Below are 17,904 nucleotides of genomic sequence, written 5' to 3'. Positions count from 1 at the left end.
CATCCTGAGCTGTATAATGGCCGCCCCTTCTCTCCGTGGAGCGCTGGAGTGAGTCATTCTGGGTTTGGAGGATGGAGGCTGTTGTCATCACAGGCTGTCGTGCTCAGCCAGACCTCCTGATGAAATCACTACCATCTAACGCAGAGCTCTGTTCCTGTGTTTTTGGTTCAGGTCCTTCCTCTCTGCCAGCTCCTCAGACATGTTAGGTGACTAAGGCAACCACAGAAATGAGCTCATCACCTGTAGGTGGAGCTGGAAGTAATCAGAGTGGGTCAAATGGTGGAGGAGGTGGGATGTTTGAGAGTTAGATAAACGGGAATAAGACAATGAAATTGCTCTTCATAAGGGTGATTAAAAGTAAGTTACACTCTAAATCCCCCTTTAGCCTTTAATAAGCAGCTCTTCATGTTGGTGTCAGTTTTCAGTGTAAATGCCTTTGATATGCTGGTTGAAAAGTTGGATTCCTGGTATTATTCCATCAGAACAATTCCAGGTAACACATTTAATAGGTCACAGCCATTTATGTGTCCATGAACATAGTCCTATTCTAACTAGACGCACTAGCTCTTCCCTCTCGTATGGCTCAAGACGCAACGTAAAAGTTGCCCTGCTTCTCTGCTGCCTAACGTGTTAAAAAACCTCAAACTGAGCTGAGGGCGACACTAAGTGAGCCAGAGAGGGACAAAGGACACCAGAGTAGGAATGCATGAAGGAGAGACGACTGAGTACAGAGACTCTAGGAAATTGCTTGTTATAACCAGGTTGTTGATCGGTAAACATCTTTAAAATCTTAACAATTTCAATGTTGAGTTGGGATATAAGTGTGTACATGAGGGTTTCACAGTGATTGGCTTCTGCATGTGTAAGCATGCTTTAAACGTCCCACTCTACATGAACCATCAGCCTTTTTTTCATCATGTTCACTGCAGTGTTGAAGTTCTGCTAGCGCCTTTGCAACCTCTGCACTGAGCCAGCAGAGAAATGCATTCACTCATCCTCATTTGGCGCATACATGACATCACTAAAGCTTGGGGTTTACTTTCCACAGTTGGTCACTTTGATTAGTTTTCTTTGCTATTTATTTGATGACGCAACACACAGTGCATGACTGAGAAGTGGAAAGAAAGTGATGCAAATATTTTAATATTTGTCATATTTTTACTCAACCTACCTTTAATTTGATTTGAAAAACTAACAATTAAAAAAAGCTACAAATTATCTTAAGTAGTACGGTAACCCAATTGCTAAAGGATAAGTCCACTCATCGATAAAGGTTATGAGACCAAAATGCACCTTTTTGGTTTGCATACAAAACAGTGTGACAAAAAAACTAATAGGCCACTCTGCCTTCATGTAAAACATGGTGCTTCAACCATGGTATAAAATGCTTTCCTTCAGAGGTGACAAAAGTGAGGCTAAAGTTTGGAAGATTTGTAAGGGGAGCCTTTTTTGGAAGCTGTAGAGGTTTTGAGACTGGGGCGGTGGTTCACAGTCCTGCAAGACAACAAAGCCTAAACGTACAAACAAGGCCAGAGTTTGGTTGGTGCTAAGCTTATATATGTTGAAATGTCCCTATATTAATAATAATAACCGTAATGCAAGCAAAGATGCCCTCAACTGTTCACATGCTCTCAATTATAAAACATAGAGCACTGATCATATCAGAAGATGACCGAAGAGCTGTACAGGAGAAAAAAATTGGGACAAAAGGCTAGTTTTGCTGGTATGCTTCTGCACCATCAGTCTGGGATTTCTAGGGACGCACAGCAGTTTCCCGCCAAAGCACAAGGGGGAGCCCTATTCAAGAACCTGCGATAACTTCAGCGGATGGTCACGAGAACTTTGGTGGCGCCGACGGGAGTGTTAATCTTCCAAAACAACAATGGCGCGTCTGCAAGATGTCATGATCAGAGATGGATCCAGAGTTGCAAGACATCAAAGAGGATATATTTGTTTATTTAATTTGTTTGAGGCATCATACATGTGGTTGTACTTCCAAACCTCCTTGATTAACCTTTTGTCATAGTTGCCCATTGTTCCAGAAGGACAACCACACAGACAGCCGGAAAGGCATACTAAGGACCAATCACAGCTTTTTGTATGCGCGGGTTTGCGACAGTCCGACGCGTAGTCAGGACTTTTTTGGGGTGCGCGCCGACGGTTGCAGAACCTCTGCGCGGGGGGACATGGTCACGCACAGAGACAGATTTAACGGTTTGCAGAGGCTATGCGTCAGAAGCATAAATTGGCCTTAAGGCTCCCTCTCTCCTTAGGTCATTAGTTGAGCCGTGGAACCACAACAGCATTTCAGATCTCAAAGTTCTGCCAGGATGCTAAGGAGAAGACAGACCAAGTTAACTTTAAACACCAAGAGAAATCATCAAAAACATTCTAAAATAAACAGGGATCCAGTAAAAATAGCACAAAATCTGGGTTGTACTCTCATCTAAGGGAGTCCCAATACAGCTTTTTCATTACCGAGTATTTTTTCATTGCCAGTATTGCAGCTTTCAGAACTGGCCGATACCGATATTGACCCAATACGATTTTAGCATGACTCATACCAGCTTTTATTACTTATTTTGTCAGAACATTATGAAATGCTCAATTAAGTAATATCACTTAAACTAAGAAAGGTATGAAAACCACTAAGGCCTATAAAATGAACCAGAGTTACAGAAACTTTTAATAGAGGCAGAGTGTTTTAATCAGGATGAAAATATTAGATTTTAGATGCAGACCAATTAAAATCTGATATTAGTCAAGCTATAGAGGGAGTTGCAATATTTGGGCCTTTAAAAAAAAATAAAAACATAAATGATTCTTTTAAGGGCATCATGAGAAAGATGAGGTTTGATATAGCTAAATAACAGAAAAAAGTTAAAGCACAAGGAGCCAACAGTTTTGCTACGTTTACCTAGTAAGTCATTTTCCCAAGCCCAATGATCTCAGTTTTACTTTCATTTTATATTAGATTACATTTTATCAGATCATCCACATTTAACATTCTGTAAGATTTTTTAATTATTTGCTTCCACCACTTTTTAATGGTGGATAAATCTGGATATCATCTGCATAGAAACGTGTGCCAGTGGAAGCAATACCAACAGATTGTTCCTGCTGTGATAATGAAATACGACGACCATCTGTGTTAAAGACAGCAGTCAGTGTTTTTCCGTCCAATTGAAATGCAAAGTTTTAGCAAATGTTAAAAGTAATAATAGGAACAATTGGGAAGATGCTGACAGCAGAAACGATTGATTGGTTATGTGAGGAAGAAGTTTGCTACGTCAGAGCTAATTTTGAAAAAAAAAAAAGCATTTCCATCTCTGGTTTTGTGCATTAACCTTTAATTTTTCGCAAAAGCCCAAAACCCCTGAGGTGAGCATAAAATCATGTTTGTGATTTTGAGGCAGTATTTTAAAATTTTGCAGCTTCCATCAAGCTTTTCTGGACTGTTTTGTAACTGATGGGGATCATTTTAAATTCAAAGCTGTAATTGCAATAAAATGTTGTTGTGGATTAAGTCTCATTGAAGAGCTTAATTAACAAATCAAAAAGATTTTTACTTTAAAATATTCCTTACAGTTCACCTGCATCCTTTTTGTCACAATAATTTACTCTGAGGGTTGTGGTTGCGACTTTCTAGGGTGAATAGTTTTTAAAAGGATAAATGTGTGGCATACCCCCCTGAATACTGTGAAGCTTAAGTTTGTGAGGTGAAAGCAGAGGCTGCAAGCAGGGGAACTTCCCAAAACACACTGTACTCTGTCAGCCACTGGAAGAGCTTAGCTGCAGCTCTTTTGTCCATTTGAGACCAGAAAGAAACGGCTAGGAACAGCTCAGCAACCCCACCCACCACAGCTAAGGCAGAGATTGACAGGTGGGAAATTCAGACCCACAGGAGCGCTGACTGCTGGGTGAGGTTTATGGAAAACGGGCTAACCTGGAAACGCATAGGATCTCATGTTATTGCAATGCAAAGAGATTGCATTTTCTACGATCAGACTGAAATGCCCAGGGGAAGTTTTACAAAATACTTTGATGTCTACAGTCTGGTGTTTTTCAGAGACCTTAAGAGAAAAGAGTCCTATTTTGTTAAGGGGGGAAACATCTGTAGAGCATTTTTGTTTAGTTCATGTAGTGCAAAGATTCTTGGTTTGGGACAGTCAGATGAGAATAACAGTATTTCTGTGGCTGGCCGGTTTTGAACAAAGGCTTGGAAGAAAGAGAAAGAAGAATGTGAAGCTTATGGAGGAGTGGCCCCGACTGAACAACAGGAGGTGGAAATGAGAGTGCAGAACCTTTTCAGTTGGGGGGTCATTACATTGGCCCCATTTAAGAAAAAAAAAAAAGTTTCAACAAAGCTTTCATCCAGTATTTTTCTATTTGTATGAGCAGAACTTTGTCAAGGCAACCAACCTTTACTGTCTTTAAAGACTTGCACAGAACCCCGCTTAGATGTTAACCTTCGACATTAGGGTAATTTACTGCAGGGAAGCATACATGACAAGCTGATCCCAAAGGGAAAATCCAAATAGAGGAAGACCACGAAGAAAAGCGTTGTTTTTAAAAGGAGTTGTGATCATGTATCACACATTGGAAAAAGGGTCTTAGGCTTTGAATTAGGGCTGGGTAATTAATTGCATTTGCGATGTAACTGTAATTTAGCAATTATTCAAGTCAGAGAGCTGCTCAATTTTAGTCACCTTACATTTAACAATGGTAAGATTGTTAAATGTGGGTACATTTCTCCCTCAAGCCTTTTAGGTGGCAATAATATGCATAAATCTTTTTTTTTGCCACAACCCAGAAGGAAAGAGACAGTAACAGTAAGAGACAGGAACTTTTTCACACAAAGTTTACAGTATAGTCCTGCAACAAGGTTGTGAAAAAACTGAAACTTCTACATATTTCTGCTCAGTGTATAGGTGAATCGCAGTAAATTCACAATATTGGTTAAAATTGATCACAATTTAAATTTTTGGCTAAATCGTTCAGCCCTTCTTTAAACCGTTTCACCCTTTGTAGCGCTACAAACACAAACTTTGTTTTATTGATGTTTTTATGTGAAACCAACATTAAGTAACGCAAAAGAAAAGATTCTAAACATGCAATACAGTTTATGTGGGTAAAAGAAATGAAGGAGTTGATGTATTCACATCTCCAGTGTAATTTTGGTGGAAGCTGTGGGGCTTCTTTTCTCCTGCAGAGACGGGGAAACTAATCTCAAACTAATCCTAAATCTTCGGCACAATTCTTCCTGAAGAGTTAAGTTTCATATAATCGTTCAATTTTACCAACATCTCATCTGTACTGGAGTCAGTGTTAATGTTTTGGAAAAGATGAGAATGTGCAGATTCTTGCCAGATTCAGGTTCTGGAAAGAATGTTCTTCCAACCTCATAGATATGGGGTTATTGCAAAAGATGAAATGCAATGAATATGATTGAAAATGTAAATTTCTGGTCAGCAATAATAATAAAAAAAAAAAGGTTTTGATGATTTTTGGCTCAGCTGTGATAAGGTGTTAATGTAAAGGAGCCTGATGGAGCCAACAAAAGGCTTGAGTGGGATTTATCTAAACCAGGAGTCCGTTTCACAAAGCATGTTTCACAAATTGTGCCAGTAGGCTAATTAGGTTGTTATGTGTAATCTGAAAATAATTTCAGTAGTTCTACATGTATTGTAAATATAACTACATAAAAGATAGATACATATACACACACTGTGAACCGGAAAAGTAAATTTCCCTGTTTTCAGGTTTAGTCAACTTAGAGTTTTCAGTAACCCTGCTTCATGAAACGGACCCCAGTACATAGCTTCTATCTATCTCCCTTTGCTGGAATGGCCTAGTCAAAGTACAGACCTGAATATAATTCAGAAAGTACGGTCAGACTTAAATATTGCCATCCGTCATCTAATCTGGGGGAACTTAAGTGATTTTTATGAAGAATATTGTCAGAATAATATCACTTAATACGTGCATGCTGGTAGAGTTAAACTGCAGGTTAATTTGGTGTGAAAAGAAACATTCTGGAAAGGATTGATTTGGTGAGGCTGAATACAAATGAACTTCCCTTTTGAGTCGGTTATGGGTGATTTTCTGTTCATACTTTATCAAAATACTGTTAAAAAAATCACAAATCTGCCCTCAGTTATCAGTTTAGGCTGATGTATTATGGGATGTGCTGGACCCACTTCTGATCAAGTTACTTGGACTGAATTGAATGAAGTTGTCGGACTGTTTCAGAGGACGCTGTGAACTGGATTTCCAACATGGCAGCTGCCATGACGGTTTCTGACCTCTGTGGGGTTTCTCCACTAGGATGGAAGCGTACACTCACACACCACGCTCTCTGTTGGTTACAGCGTTGCCATAGTAACCCAACCATCCGTACTCGGATATTTTTATAGCCTGCCCTGTATATGCGTCCCAGAGAAGCTGTGCGTTCTGTAAGGAGGCAGGTACTGAGGAGAGGAGAGGAAGTCTGTTTCCATGGACTGAACAGAGATGAGCCTGTTTACTACACTGAATATAGGTTGGTTTTTTTTAAAGAAACAGAACTTAATATCATGGAGACTCCTGTCTAACAGCTGAAACACTCTGCTGTCCTCTGGTCTGATTCACCGAGACGCTGCAGAGCCTCTGTTTGCAGATTGGTGATCTGTGGTTTAGACTTTTTCCTCATCAAACACGTTTAATGGGCTTCAAAGGCAGATCAGCGCAAACAGTGTTTGCTGTGAGGCGGAGTGTGTTGCCAAGCTGGAAAAAACATTGATGTGGGCATTTGGTCTGCAGCAGGATTTGGGAGATGTGTGTCAAACAATTCATGAATACCAAGCATCAAGTTTACCTACAGGAGGATCAGTCTAATTTGAGAAAAAAATATATTGGCATCCCATGTAAGACCACTGTAGAGTTCGGGTTTATTTCTAAACCACAAAACAAGACCTTTAGTTACAGTATGATCATTTTTGTTTTTCCTGTCTTCTGGTGTTTTATTCAGATTTTAATTGAGTAAAATTGGCAACAGGGGCATGTTACAGACCTGATGTGAGAGAAAAAAAATGTTCATTTCTGTCATGGAGCTACATTTACAGTAGTCTTCATAACAGGCCAGTAAAAGTAGCTCTGCTCTGTTGCTATGCAGAACATAGCGAGCACTCAAACACAGTGCAGCACTTCGCTTTGCTCCAGAGGAGCCGCGTGATGAGATTTAAATTAATTCTGCGACAGTCCAAAATTCAGCCTCCGTCTCCCTCCTTCTGGGACACGTTGCGTTTGTGCCGGAGCTTCTCCCCTCCCACACAAGTCCTGCAACACACACGCATTGTCCTTCCTCGCTGCAGTGGCTCACTTGTGGATCATGAGGGAAAACACTCTCAGAACATGACAAGAGACGATGGAACACGCCCCACAGAGCAGGGAGGTTCAGCCCAATGATTGGAGTAAAAAAACAGCTTCTGATGCATCATATTTGATCAAGTTGCAGTATTTTTGTTTGAAGTGACAGAAGAGTGATCCTAGATTTGTGGCTGCTGTCTCGCCCTGTGCCTGTTATGTTGGCGCTTCAGTGTGACCTGCTGGTTTGTACTCTTAAGCTCTGCCTCCAGTCTGGGAGCCGGAGAGGCTGTCACTTACATGCCTTTGTGTTTGTTTCTGCTACATCTGACCTTTCTGTCAGCTCTCTACCTAAACATCATCATTGGGAAGTATTCCCAAAACACAGCCTGAATAGAGGCTGGACTTTTTCTCTCAAAGGAGTTTAGCAGTTCTGCCTGTTCACTAGATGGACATTATTTTAGTAGAAAACCAAAAATATTTTGTTCCAATTCTACTAGTCGTTTGATTTCAGAAATTTATCTAAGATTTTTTTTAAATCAAGCTTTCCTTTTATTTATGCAGTTCAGTTTTGATATAAAAGATTTCATGCACTGCTCCAATGATAATTGACTACACTATCATTACTTCTAGCTGGATGCAATCTTCTCTATATTTCCTGGTAATTGTCACATATGCAGTGACAGTAAAGTAAAAAAAAACTTGCTGTATTTTATTAGTTAAAGTAAATGCAATCAGAAATATAAAGCAGTGAAACTGATATTTAGTTTAGCTTAATTAGAAAGCTGTTAAGCACATGAGAGCTTTAACATTGGCAGTTCATGGTTACCCAGACACAATAACCTTAAAGTGCTTAATACATATTTTGTATCTAATCTTTTTTAGTTTCTTTTTTTTTTTCTCTGCTGGTTTGAGCCTAGTTTGAATCTGAATTGTTGACGGAGTATAAAGCTTGTACTTTTATCCAGCTTCTGTCAAATTTGGCTTTTTATTAGGTATGTCCCGACACAGCTTTTCTTTTTAGGATATCGATATTGACTCGATACGATATCAGCATGAATCAAACATGCTTTTATTTTATTTTGTACTGTAGATTGTTAGAAAAGGCTTGATCAAAAGATATTTCTAAAAGAGGGAAAAATAATCAACAACAATATGAGAACAGCTTAATTATGGTAAAGAAGTTGACAGTGTTTATTGGCTGATTTCATTTGCTGCCAATTTGTTTAATTTCATTCATTTGCTTCTATTTAAAATGTCTTTATTTCAGTGTGAAATTATCTGGAATTTTAGATGCAGGCGGGTAAAACTCCATATCAGATTTTAGGACCGATATTCAACATTAATATCGGATTGGAAGACCTCTACTTTTTATGTAACTGTTAGGTGAAAGTTAATGAGCAGCCAGGTAGTGACAGAAACGGATTAAAATGTGATCTGGATATATGGGGATATGTTGGTGGATTTCCCCTTTTGTAATGGTGGGGGAAGCGCACATGTCTGAGCACTGAGTCAAGCTCCTCCAGTAGTGGAGGTTCTCACAAATACTTGGGAAATGAGCATGAAAATAATTTTGGAGGAAAAAAAATCCTTCAGCTGTTACACAGCTTGTTAAAAAGCGTAACGGCATTATTTAAGCATTACTTTAACTACTCACAGTGTAACGGCACGTTACGCTGCGATGCGCCGGTGAGAACCCTGAAATATGCAGGTGGCCCACAGATCTATGAAAGCTAGAAGTAAGCACTTTTTTACACAGCAATAAAATTCTCAACATAAACAATGGGCTCTTGAGAAGAGTGCTTTCAAGGTCATGAAAGCAACCATCAAACACTTCAGCTAAATGTTTACATGCCTGTGGTTAATGTAGAGGATAAAGGAAATAGCAATATTTCAATTTTGGTTGATTGAGGGAAAAAAAACCAAAAACAAACACATTTTGGGGAAAATAGCACAGACCTCATCCTTTAGTATGGGTTTAATGTTCAGTCTTTGCATCAAGCACAGGAGCTGAAGTGTCCTGTTTAGTTTGATGATGGGATGGAGTTTGTTTCTTTTCTTACCTTTGGTCATAAGATGTGGATCGCCACCAGAGGTACAAGATCATGAGTGGCGGGGAAAGAAAATAATCTTTCTGGGTGCATCTTAGAAATGGAACGAGGAGCGCAGTCCTCCAGTAGTAAAGCTCCTCTGCATCTTAAAGTTCCAGGTGATTCAGGGCAGGGATCAGGAAGCTTCCCTCCTTTAGATTTTTTTCAAGCGATTCTCATGAGAAGGAGACTTTGGTTTCAGAACCTGCTGGAGGTGATGTGTATCTCCTCTGATCCAGAAACACCTCATCAGCCTCTGGACCAAACTGAACAATGTTGGGAGGATGTCAGTTTCTCATCTGAAACGGTTACACCCATGTCCCCATATTTCACAGATAACACACGCTCCATCAGAAATAAACAAACAAATTACAGATCTAGCTGTTTACATATGTTATTTATACATGGAGAAGCCCTAATGAGTGTTTTTGTGATGGTGCTTTAAGCTAAACAGCCCCTAAACTTAAATGTTTGCAGAGTGAGCAGCATCCTCAGTGTGAGATAACCTTAGTGTAGTACAGAAATAGGGCCTGACTGCTGTGACTCATCTGTTCTGTGTCATTTGCCTCTTGCTGTTTGGACCCGCATCCCTCCTATAGCCGTTAATTTCAGGCGCACATTTCACGTCTCCGTCTTAATTCATCAGAGCAGCGTTCGACTGCAGCGTTTGGGTTGCTGCTGTGGAACGTTAATACTGCCCGTCCCTATAAACGTATTTGCCTTCCTTAACATTTTTCAGGTAGATGGCTGCTCTAGAACATGATGCCAAACAACAGGACGGCCCGGCTAGAGGCAGCCAGGCTCAGTATTCATGCAAGTTTAATGAGCATCCAGACAGTGGGGAGTTTGTTTCTCTGGCGCTGAGCTCTCTCTGCACACAGCGGCTGACTGGGTCAGACACACCAACAGAACAGGTGGGAAACTGAACGTCTGACCCAACTCATCAACAGATCTTAAGTTTTAGCATAAGGACCAGAGTTGATAAACATTTTAGCTCCAGAGAAAAGACTGGCACTGCTGATATGAGATGTTTCTCACCACTAGATGCTGAAAAATATTCCTCTTTCAAAAACGAGGTGAAAGAGTGTTGGATTATTTTAAGTGTTTTAAACAGAAGATGATTAATTTAGGCAAAGGCTGCAGGTATGGCATGATTAATCACACATGGATTCTTTGTAATGGCGTTCAGTGAAGCAGCAGGAGAGCCGCCCCTCCTCCAGTTAAAATGTAGAGAGAAGAAGAGGCTGTTGGTCTACCTCCAGGGTCCGTCTATTTGCTCAGGCTTTTTCTCTCTGTTTGAGATGTAGGCACACATGTTCGACTGCCACTGTTCAAACCAGCTGAGTTGTTTTTATTTATATAGTTTAAGATCACGTCTGTCTTTCTAACTTCTGCTTCAGAACCTGACATGTTTTGAACACATTTCTATTTTTTTGCATGACTCAGTAGTAGCCTTCTTCATTATGTAAACCGCCGGCTGATGTTCCCTGCAACATTTTTAGCAGCTCTTCTGTGCGTCCTGCTGACGACACTGTTCTCATACAAGTTTCTGTGACTAAAAGATGTTGCGTAAAGAGGCTTGCTCATCTTCCCTCTCAGCTTGTTTAGATCCGCTGCAGGAGATAAAGCTGCAGCTACCAGGCAGCGGCTTTCCGCCAAAATTTTATTTTCCCCATCATCACTTTGGAGGAGGGCTCCTGCTGTGTCAGCAGTTTGGCAGCTGAAGTTCAGGAGGTCACATCAAGTGGCACTCGGGTCGCAGCTGACAGATGCATCCCTTCGTTCCTCCTCATCGGATGTTAGCTGGATTTTGGGAGAAATGAATCGGACGTTTATTTTACAGATTGTCTGTTTTAACCGTGGCCTCTCTGCACTTACCCGGCCAGGTCTCTGCGTACCTTAAGTAGGAAGAGACGTAAAAGCAGGAGTACAGACCAAGTAAGGTGGCTCTTTAGTGAGATGACAGCTGCATGATGTTGCAGTTGGTCAATGGAACAAAGTTATATAAGGTGTTTTCTGTGAATGAAAGGGGACAAACACTCTGCTTTCATTTTGTGAGGCGTAGTTTATACGTAATATAACCATGAGAGGAGCCCTTTCAAATGAATGACCTTGTTTGACCCGGCCTCAAGATCTCAGTATAAAAGAGAACTGGGCAGAATGAAAGTGTCAGTTTTCTCATTATTACTGATCCCTCTGTAGCAAAAACAATGTATACGTTTTATATGAGGATTTAACTTTAAAGGGGAAAGAATCTGTCCTAGTTTTCCTGACCTGGTGTGAAAAGTAACTGTTTCACCAGAATGATCCACCTGCTACATAAACAAGGCCCATAGAGTCTTCATCTAAACTGCAGACAGATGTTTTTAGCACAGTTTAAAAATTTTACCTCCAGGTTTTTTTTTATACTAACAGCTTCTTTTTGGACTTGCCACAGCATGATCTAAATTAGACTTTGATTAGGCTACTGAACTTAGTCCTTTATTTTGGTTTTTGGAGCACATCAGTGATTGAGTTGTGCTTTGAAATACCGACCTGCTGCATGAATGAAGTGCCTTTAAAATAAAGCTTTAAGATTGATAGCTGGACATTCTCCTTCAGGATTTCCTTAAGGAAGCGATATTCCTGGTTCCATCTATAATAGGAAGTCATTAAGATCATAATGCAGCAAAGCAGCCCCAAACAATTACTGTTGCATGTTTATAAAAATATTCAGGCTGCAAACTTTCTAGCTGGAGATAAAATAGGCCAATAAAAAAATGTAAAAGCTGCATGTATGCTTTGACATTTTCAAGTTTTCACCGCCTGATCTTACTCTATAGTTTCCCATATACGTTGTATAGTTAGCCCTTTTTTACAGATGATTCTGATCACGATGAACCTGGAAATCCCAAGTTTTCTACTTGATGCTAACTTTACACTCCAGACTTCCATCTATAAGCCTTCATCCTTTAATAATGACAGATCTAGTTTATTTGAACTCTTTTCAAACAGCTCTGACTGCAGTTGGACGCCGCCTGCGCCACTTTACGTCCACTGTTGCCATAGCGACACCACAGCAATGCGGCTGCTCTCTAACGACGCCACTGTGGGACTCTGGGGGAGCTGAGATACGTTGGGACGACGTCTCAGCGGGTGGACGGCAGCATCCAGGCCGTAAAGGCTGCTGTAGACGCTTAGATCATGATTGTGATTCCTGGATACCAAAGTGAAATCTGAGCTGAAACTGCCTCAGGTCGCCTCTGCCTGGTAGCTGGATTCCCTCTGTTTCTGTTTATCACTCTAGCAATAAAGTGTTGCTCTGTAAGTGAGATTTTAATTTAGCCCTGTTTTATGGCAGCTGATTAACTACTGATAGAGGAGCACAGCTGCATGAATTCATTTGATTTTTACTCATGGATATGAGAGTAAAGCTTGTGTGAGAGGCCTCTAGAATATCAATAGACCTTTTCAGTCAGATAAGCAGCTTTCTCATTAGCATCCAAAAAAACTTTCCTCTGGTATTTCTGAATGTACCTTCTTGATGGGATGTCGTTTTCCCTAATAAAGCTGTTCTTGGCTCTGAGAAGAGTGAATCTGATTTCTTTATTCTTTTCCCACTTTGTGGTCCAATCAGCTGAATAAGTATCCAGCATTACTCTGGACATTCCTTTTGTTCTTAACGGTTCCTGTCGGCTGAGTAGATCTGCATGTATCTGCTGTGAATCTGAGTTATCATTGGGATCTGCAGGTTTGGAGGGAAAACAAAATGAGCGGCAAATGATCATCATCATCTGTTGTAGTTCAGATAATTAAAAAAAAACAATTTGTTTTGCGCTTTCTCCTCTCCCTGCCTTGTGTGTAATTATTTTCATCTAATTAGCACTTTACATTCACTGACTTAATTGTTCCTCACTCTCTACCGGCAGGATTGTCTCTGGCTCCAGCTTTGCCTGAAGTTGGGGAGTCTCGACTTACAATATAGTCAAAAGGTTTCTATTTTTGTTTCTTTGTTTTTTTTTTCTTCTTTGCACCGATCTGCCAGCATGAAACAACAAATGCTTATTAAGCAGCATGGTACCTTTCGTCTAATCTCCCAGTGGTTCGCTGCAGTGAATCTAAAAGATTGCTGCCTCCACAGTAGTTTGAACAAAAAAACCCCCAAAAGATTTATTTCCAAAGGATTTTCCGAAGCAGGCCACCTGTAGACTGTCTGTTTGCTCTGCTGCTCGTTTGTCAGCTATGTTTTAAACCCATCGACACTTGGCACTCTTGGATCGTAAAAACCATAATTTGTTATTCCAGACAAAATTCAAGACACCCTGATCTTAGTTTTTCTTTGAAATGCGCTCATTGCTCACACCATGTAAAAATTAGCTTTTTTTGATGCAAAGAGATAAAAGAAGTGTAGTTTTTGGATTGTTTGCAGTAATTAGTCTCCCCCCCACTCTCTCTCTGTCTCATCCAGGCATCATCCTGTCATGAAGACCCAGAAGATCTGCCAGTGTTGGAGCTGACACCGCCAACTGGTCCAGCCCACGCTGCTCCACTATCAGCCCATCTCTCATTCTCCTGTTTGGTCTCACCGCTAACAGTAAAAACATTTCCGTTGACGTCTCTGACTGAGCAGTGTAGGAAAGTCCTGGTCTGGGTGTGCTTTAGCCACTCACACCGCAGGCAGAAGCATCTTTAACCACATCCCCAGAAAACATGTCAAGTCGGCGCAAGGCCTCCACTCCCTGCATGATCCGACCAGAGCATACTCGGGTGGAGGTGGACGATGATGAGGATGACTCGCACAATATGGAGGCAGGAGAATTTTTGTTTTGTTTTTATAAAAATAACTTTAATTTATGGAGGACTTGCTGGGATTAAATGCTTTGATTTAATCTGGTTATTTAGTGTATGTATATATGTATATATCTAATTACCTTTCTTTTTACCAGGTAACTGAAAACCATGTTCAGGAGGCACCCATGAACACGTTCCGTCCTATCCAAGCAGAGCCAACAACAGACTCTGATGTAATGGGAAAAGCAGCTGATCCTCCTACAGGTCCTGATAAACCACAAAAAGAGCCGCCAGATCCCCAGAAACCTCAGCGCAGACAGCAGGGGGGCTACGAGTGCAAATACTGCCCCTTCTCCACACAGAATCTCAACACCTTCAAAGAACACGTGGACTCCAACCACCCCAACGTCATCCTCAACCCGCTTTACCTGTGCGCCGTCTGCAACTTCAACACCAAGAAGTTCGATACCCTAACGGAGCACAACGAGAGCTGCCACCCAGGGGAGAGCAACTTCAAATTCAAACGCATCAAAAGGAACAACCAGACAATCCTGGAGCAGACGATAGAGGGCTGCAGCAACAACGCAGCCATTTACAACACGTCTGCTTCCCATCATGGCAAAGCGGACAGACTGGGCACACCCCCACTTAGCAAAAGCAACGCAGTGAAAACTGCTAAACCAAAAACATTGTCTGCAGATACCAAACGGACAGAATCACAGATGAGTAAACTCAGCTCTGATCTCGCCAAGAAACCAATAACTGCGCTCAACGTGAACGGGACGGTTATCATCCCAGAGTCGACTCTGCTCAAAGCAGACAGCCTTTCTCACATCATGCCTTCTCTACAGCAGCCTATCAACTATACCCAGGTAGGACAGGAGGAGGGAAGAACTTCTGGAAACATCCCTTCATGGATTTTGTTGGATTTTATCTTAGACAAACACAAACTAATGATTTAACACCGTCGGTGGTATTTGTAATAAGTACGAGGAGGTGTCCCCATACTTTTTCATTTAAGATCCTGATATTGACCTGATACAATATTAGCACAAATCATACTGGCTGTTTTTACTTATTTTACACTGTATTGAAAAGGCTTGATCAAGTAATATGACTAAAACAGGGAACAAAAGTTATTAAAAAAGTATGAAAACAACTGAATGAACCAATGAGTAACAGGAACTTTTACCAGAAGCAGAGTGTTTCTATCAGCATGAAAATAAATGAGATTTTAGATGCTTGTCGTTAAAATTCACTATTAGTTTTTGTCTAATATTGGACCGATATCTGTACCTTTTAAGTACAGCTTCAAGTCTTTAGAGATGCGTCTCTAAATTAATATGCATTGATGTAAATCATGGCGTCATCGACATACAGGCTGTTTTTTGTTTTTTTTTTCCCACCTGAGGAGAATCCTCCTCCCTCCTACAGATCTATGCAAACTTCTGTATGTTTCTCTCTGGATTATCTTTTATTTTGCTCTTAAAACCCGACCAGCTTCCTTCTTTCTGTTGAAGAAAACACCATGTTTCACTATAGAGTTGGTGTTTTCAGGGAAAGTTGGCCCCAAGGTGGATTTTTACTACAAGGAACATTTATAGGGTTCAGGGTTTTTGTGAAACTCTTCATTTGCTGCTGCTGTTTAAACAATTTTCCAGGGTAGGAATGTACCTCAGACAAAAGCTCTGGTACAGAGGGGATTTTCCCTTAAACATGTCAGAATTGAGTTTAGGGACTGATGGACTGTTCCAGAGGATGTTCACCCCTAAAATCCCTCCAACAGTTGTTTAAATGCATCTTTTTGAAGAGGGTTTGTGTCTCTCAATCACAAGAATGATTGGTTGCAGTCAATCAGGGTTAGGCTGTTTGGCTAGTCACCCCTCAGTGGCTGCGATTAGATGTTTAAAACAGTTTGCCAGGCTAATTGAAACCTCTAGGAAGCAAGACACGTTCCTATTAACTTGTGGATTTCTTTTATTGTAGAAATGTTTTTATTTTAATTTTTATTAGATCAGAATTTGAGAAGGTTTGAGAACAATGTGAACCTTTTAACTCCTCCATCAAACTAGGAACCAGATTGCATTTGTTGGTATTTTATCCGTTTTGCCTCCAACTGGTAATATTGAGGATACATTTCTTTTTTTTTTTTTAAGTCCTAGAGTTTCCATTCTGACTGGTTCTGTTTCAGGTGCCGAAGATCGCAGTGCCCCTGAACACAACCAAATACAACCCATCCCTGGATGACAACCTGACGCTCATCTCCTCCTTCAACAAGTTCCCGTACCCAACGCAGGCAGAGCTATCTTGGCTCACAGCGGCCTCCAAGCACCCGGAGGAACAAATCAAAGTCTGGTTCACCACGCAGCGGCTCAAACAGGGCATCAGCTGGTCTCCTGAAGAGGTTATCTCTTCCCTCCTAATGATGATGTCTCTCTGTTCCCATGCAGTAGGACTTTCTGTCTGCTGGGGTCTTATTGTGATGGGTAGAGATGTGGGCTGTATTTAGTCTGTAATGGCCTCACATTGGGTTGTTTAACTAAACAGCAGTTTAATTCTGTCAAATTTAAGCACCTGTTCACATCAATTTGATAAAAATATTTATTTTTATTCCCCTAACAGGTAGAAGAAGCGAGGAAGAAGATGTTTAACGGCACCATCTCCTCAGCGCCTCAGACTCTAACAGTAGTGACTCCACAGCTCAGCTCCTCCATCAACCGCACCGCCAGCACCACGGCCTCCAAACCGCTGCCGTCGGCTGCCTCCGTCCTCCAATCCCTCCCCTGTCAGATCCTTGGACAGAGCAGCCTGGTGCTGACTCCTGTGGCCAACGGCTCCAGTGTCACATGTGCACCTCTGGCGCTCACCGTGGCTAACCAGGTATAAAACCAAAGGTGGAAGTTTCATTTCTGTACTTCCAGCTGCTCCTGATAGGAAAGCTTAAAAAGATCAAAGAGGGTAACCTCTCTGATTCCTGCAGGTGGCGCAATCCCTCAAGCGGCCACTGGCCACTCCTGTCATCGCCACAGAGAGCAAGCGACCCTCGATCATTCAGACGGCCTCTGCGCTGACAGCTACGTCCAAGATGGCTTCGACCAAAATGCTTAGCTTCACCACGGACTCAAACAAAACGGCGGAGCAGCTGTCAGTGCTGCGGTCCAGCTACACTCTGTGTCCTTTCCCCGAGGAAGATGAGGTAAGAATAAGTGAGTGGAAGGACATCTTTTTGTGCAGAACAGTTTTTCTTTTTACTGTTTCTTCAGCAAAACCCACAACTTTTTTTTTCTGATGGTGTTTCTTATAACAGATCTACAGGCTGATAGAGACTACAGGACTGTCCAGGGGAGAGATCAAGAAGTGGTTCAGTGAACAGAGGCTCCTTAATCTCAAAAGTAAATTTTATAAAACCATCATCAAACCATCAAACCAGTTACCCGATAAAATGGATCCTCTGGCAGATTTAGTTGTTTACTGTTTATTTCTGCTCATCTTCTCTGAGGTGTAGATTCTTCACCTGTGTCGGTGAAAGCAGAGGCGTCCCCTCCAGTTCCTGATGGTCCTGTGAAGAAAGCTGTCCCGCACCAGTTCCCTCTGCTGGAGAGGGTGAAGGGGAAGACGACAGAGCAGCTCAAGGCACTGGAGGAGAATTTCCAGAGAAGCAGCACTCTGACGGAAAAGGAGCTCGGTAGAGTCTTCACCT

At 41.3% G+C, this 17,904-nt stretch overlaps 1 protein-coding gene across 6 annotated transcripts in view; it reads left to right on the top strand.

Moving 5' to 3' along the window:
- The window catches only part of zhx2 (zinc fingers and homeoboxes 2), a 33,182-nt gene that overhangs the window by 9,229 nt on the left and 6,049 nt on the right, over window positions 1-17,904 (top strand). For 4 of the 6 annotated variants that reach the window (XM_015377232.1, XM_015377227.1, XM_015377229.1 and 1 more), the window contains 7 exons: window positions 13,882-14,222; window positions 14,360-15,076; window positions 16,396-16,608; window positions 16,827-17,084; window positions 17,185-17,400; window positions 17,512-17,596; window positions 17,704-17,889. In XM_015377232.1, coding sequence (XP_015232718.1) covers window positions 14,124-14,222; window positions 14,360-15,076; window positions 16,396-16,608; window positions 16,827-17,084; window positions 17,185-17,400; window positions 17,512-17,596; window positions 17,704-17,889 — 1,774 coding nt within the window. In that variant the 5' untranslated portion in view covers window positions 13,882-14,123. Of the gene's footprint in view, window positions 1-13,342; window positions 13,406-13,881; window positions 14,223-14,359; window positions 15,077-16,395; window positions 16,609-16,826; window positions 17,085-17,184; window positions 17,401-17,511; window positions 17,597-17,703; window positions 17,890-17,904 lie in introns of all 6 variants that reach the window. The other 2 variants (XM_015377230.1, XM_015377233.1) reach the window with 2 other exon arrangements.

The sequence above is a fragment of the Cyprinodon variegatus genome, unplaced genomic scaffold (genome assembly GCF_000732505.1).
Source record: "Cyprinodon variegatus isolate N-32 unplaced genomic scaffold, C_variegatus-1.0 Scaffold149, whole genome shotgun sequence".
Classification (NCBI taxonomy): Eukaryota; Metazoa; Chordata; class Actinopteri; order Cyprinodontiformes; family Cyprinodontidae; genus Cyprinodon; species Cyprinodon variegatus.
This window is presented reverse-complemented; position numbering and strand designations above follow the sequence as displayed.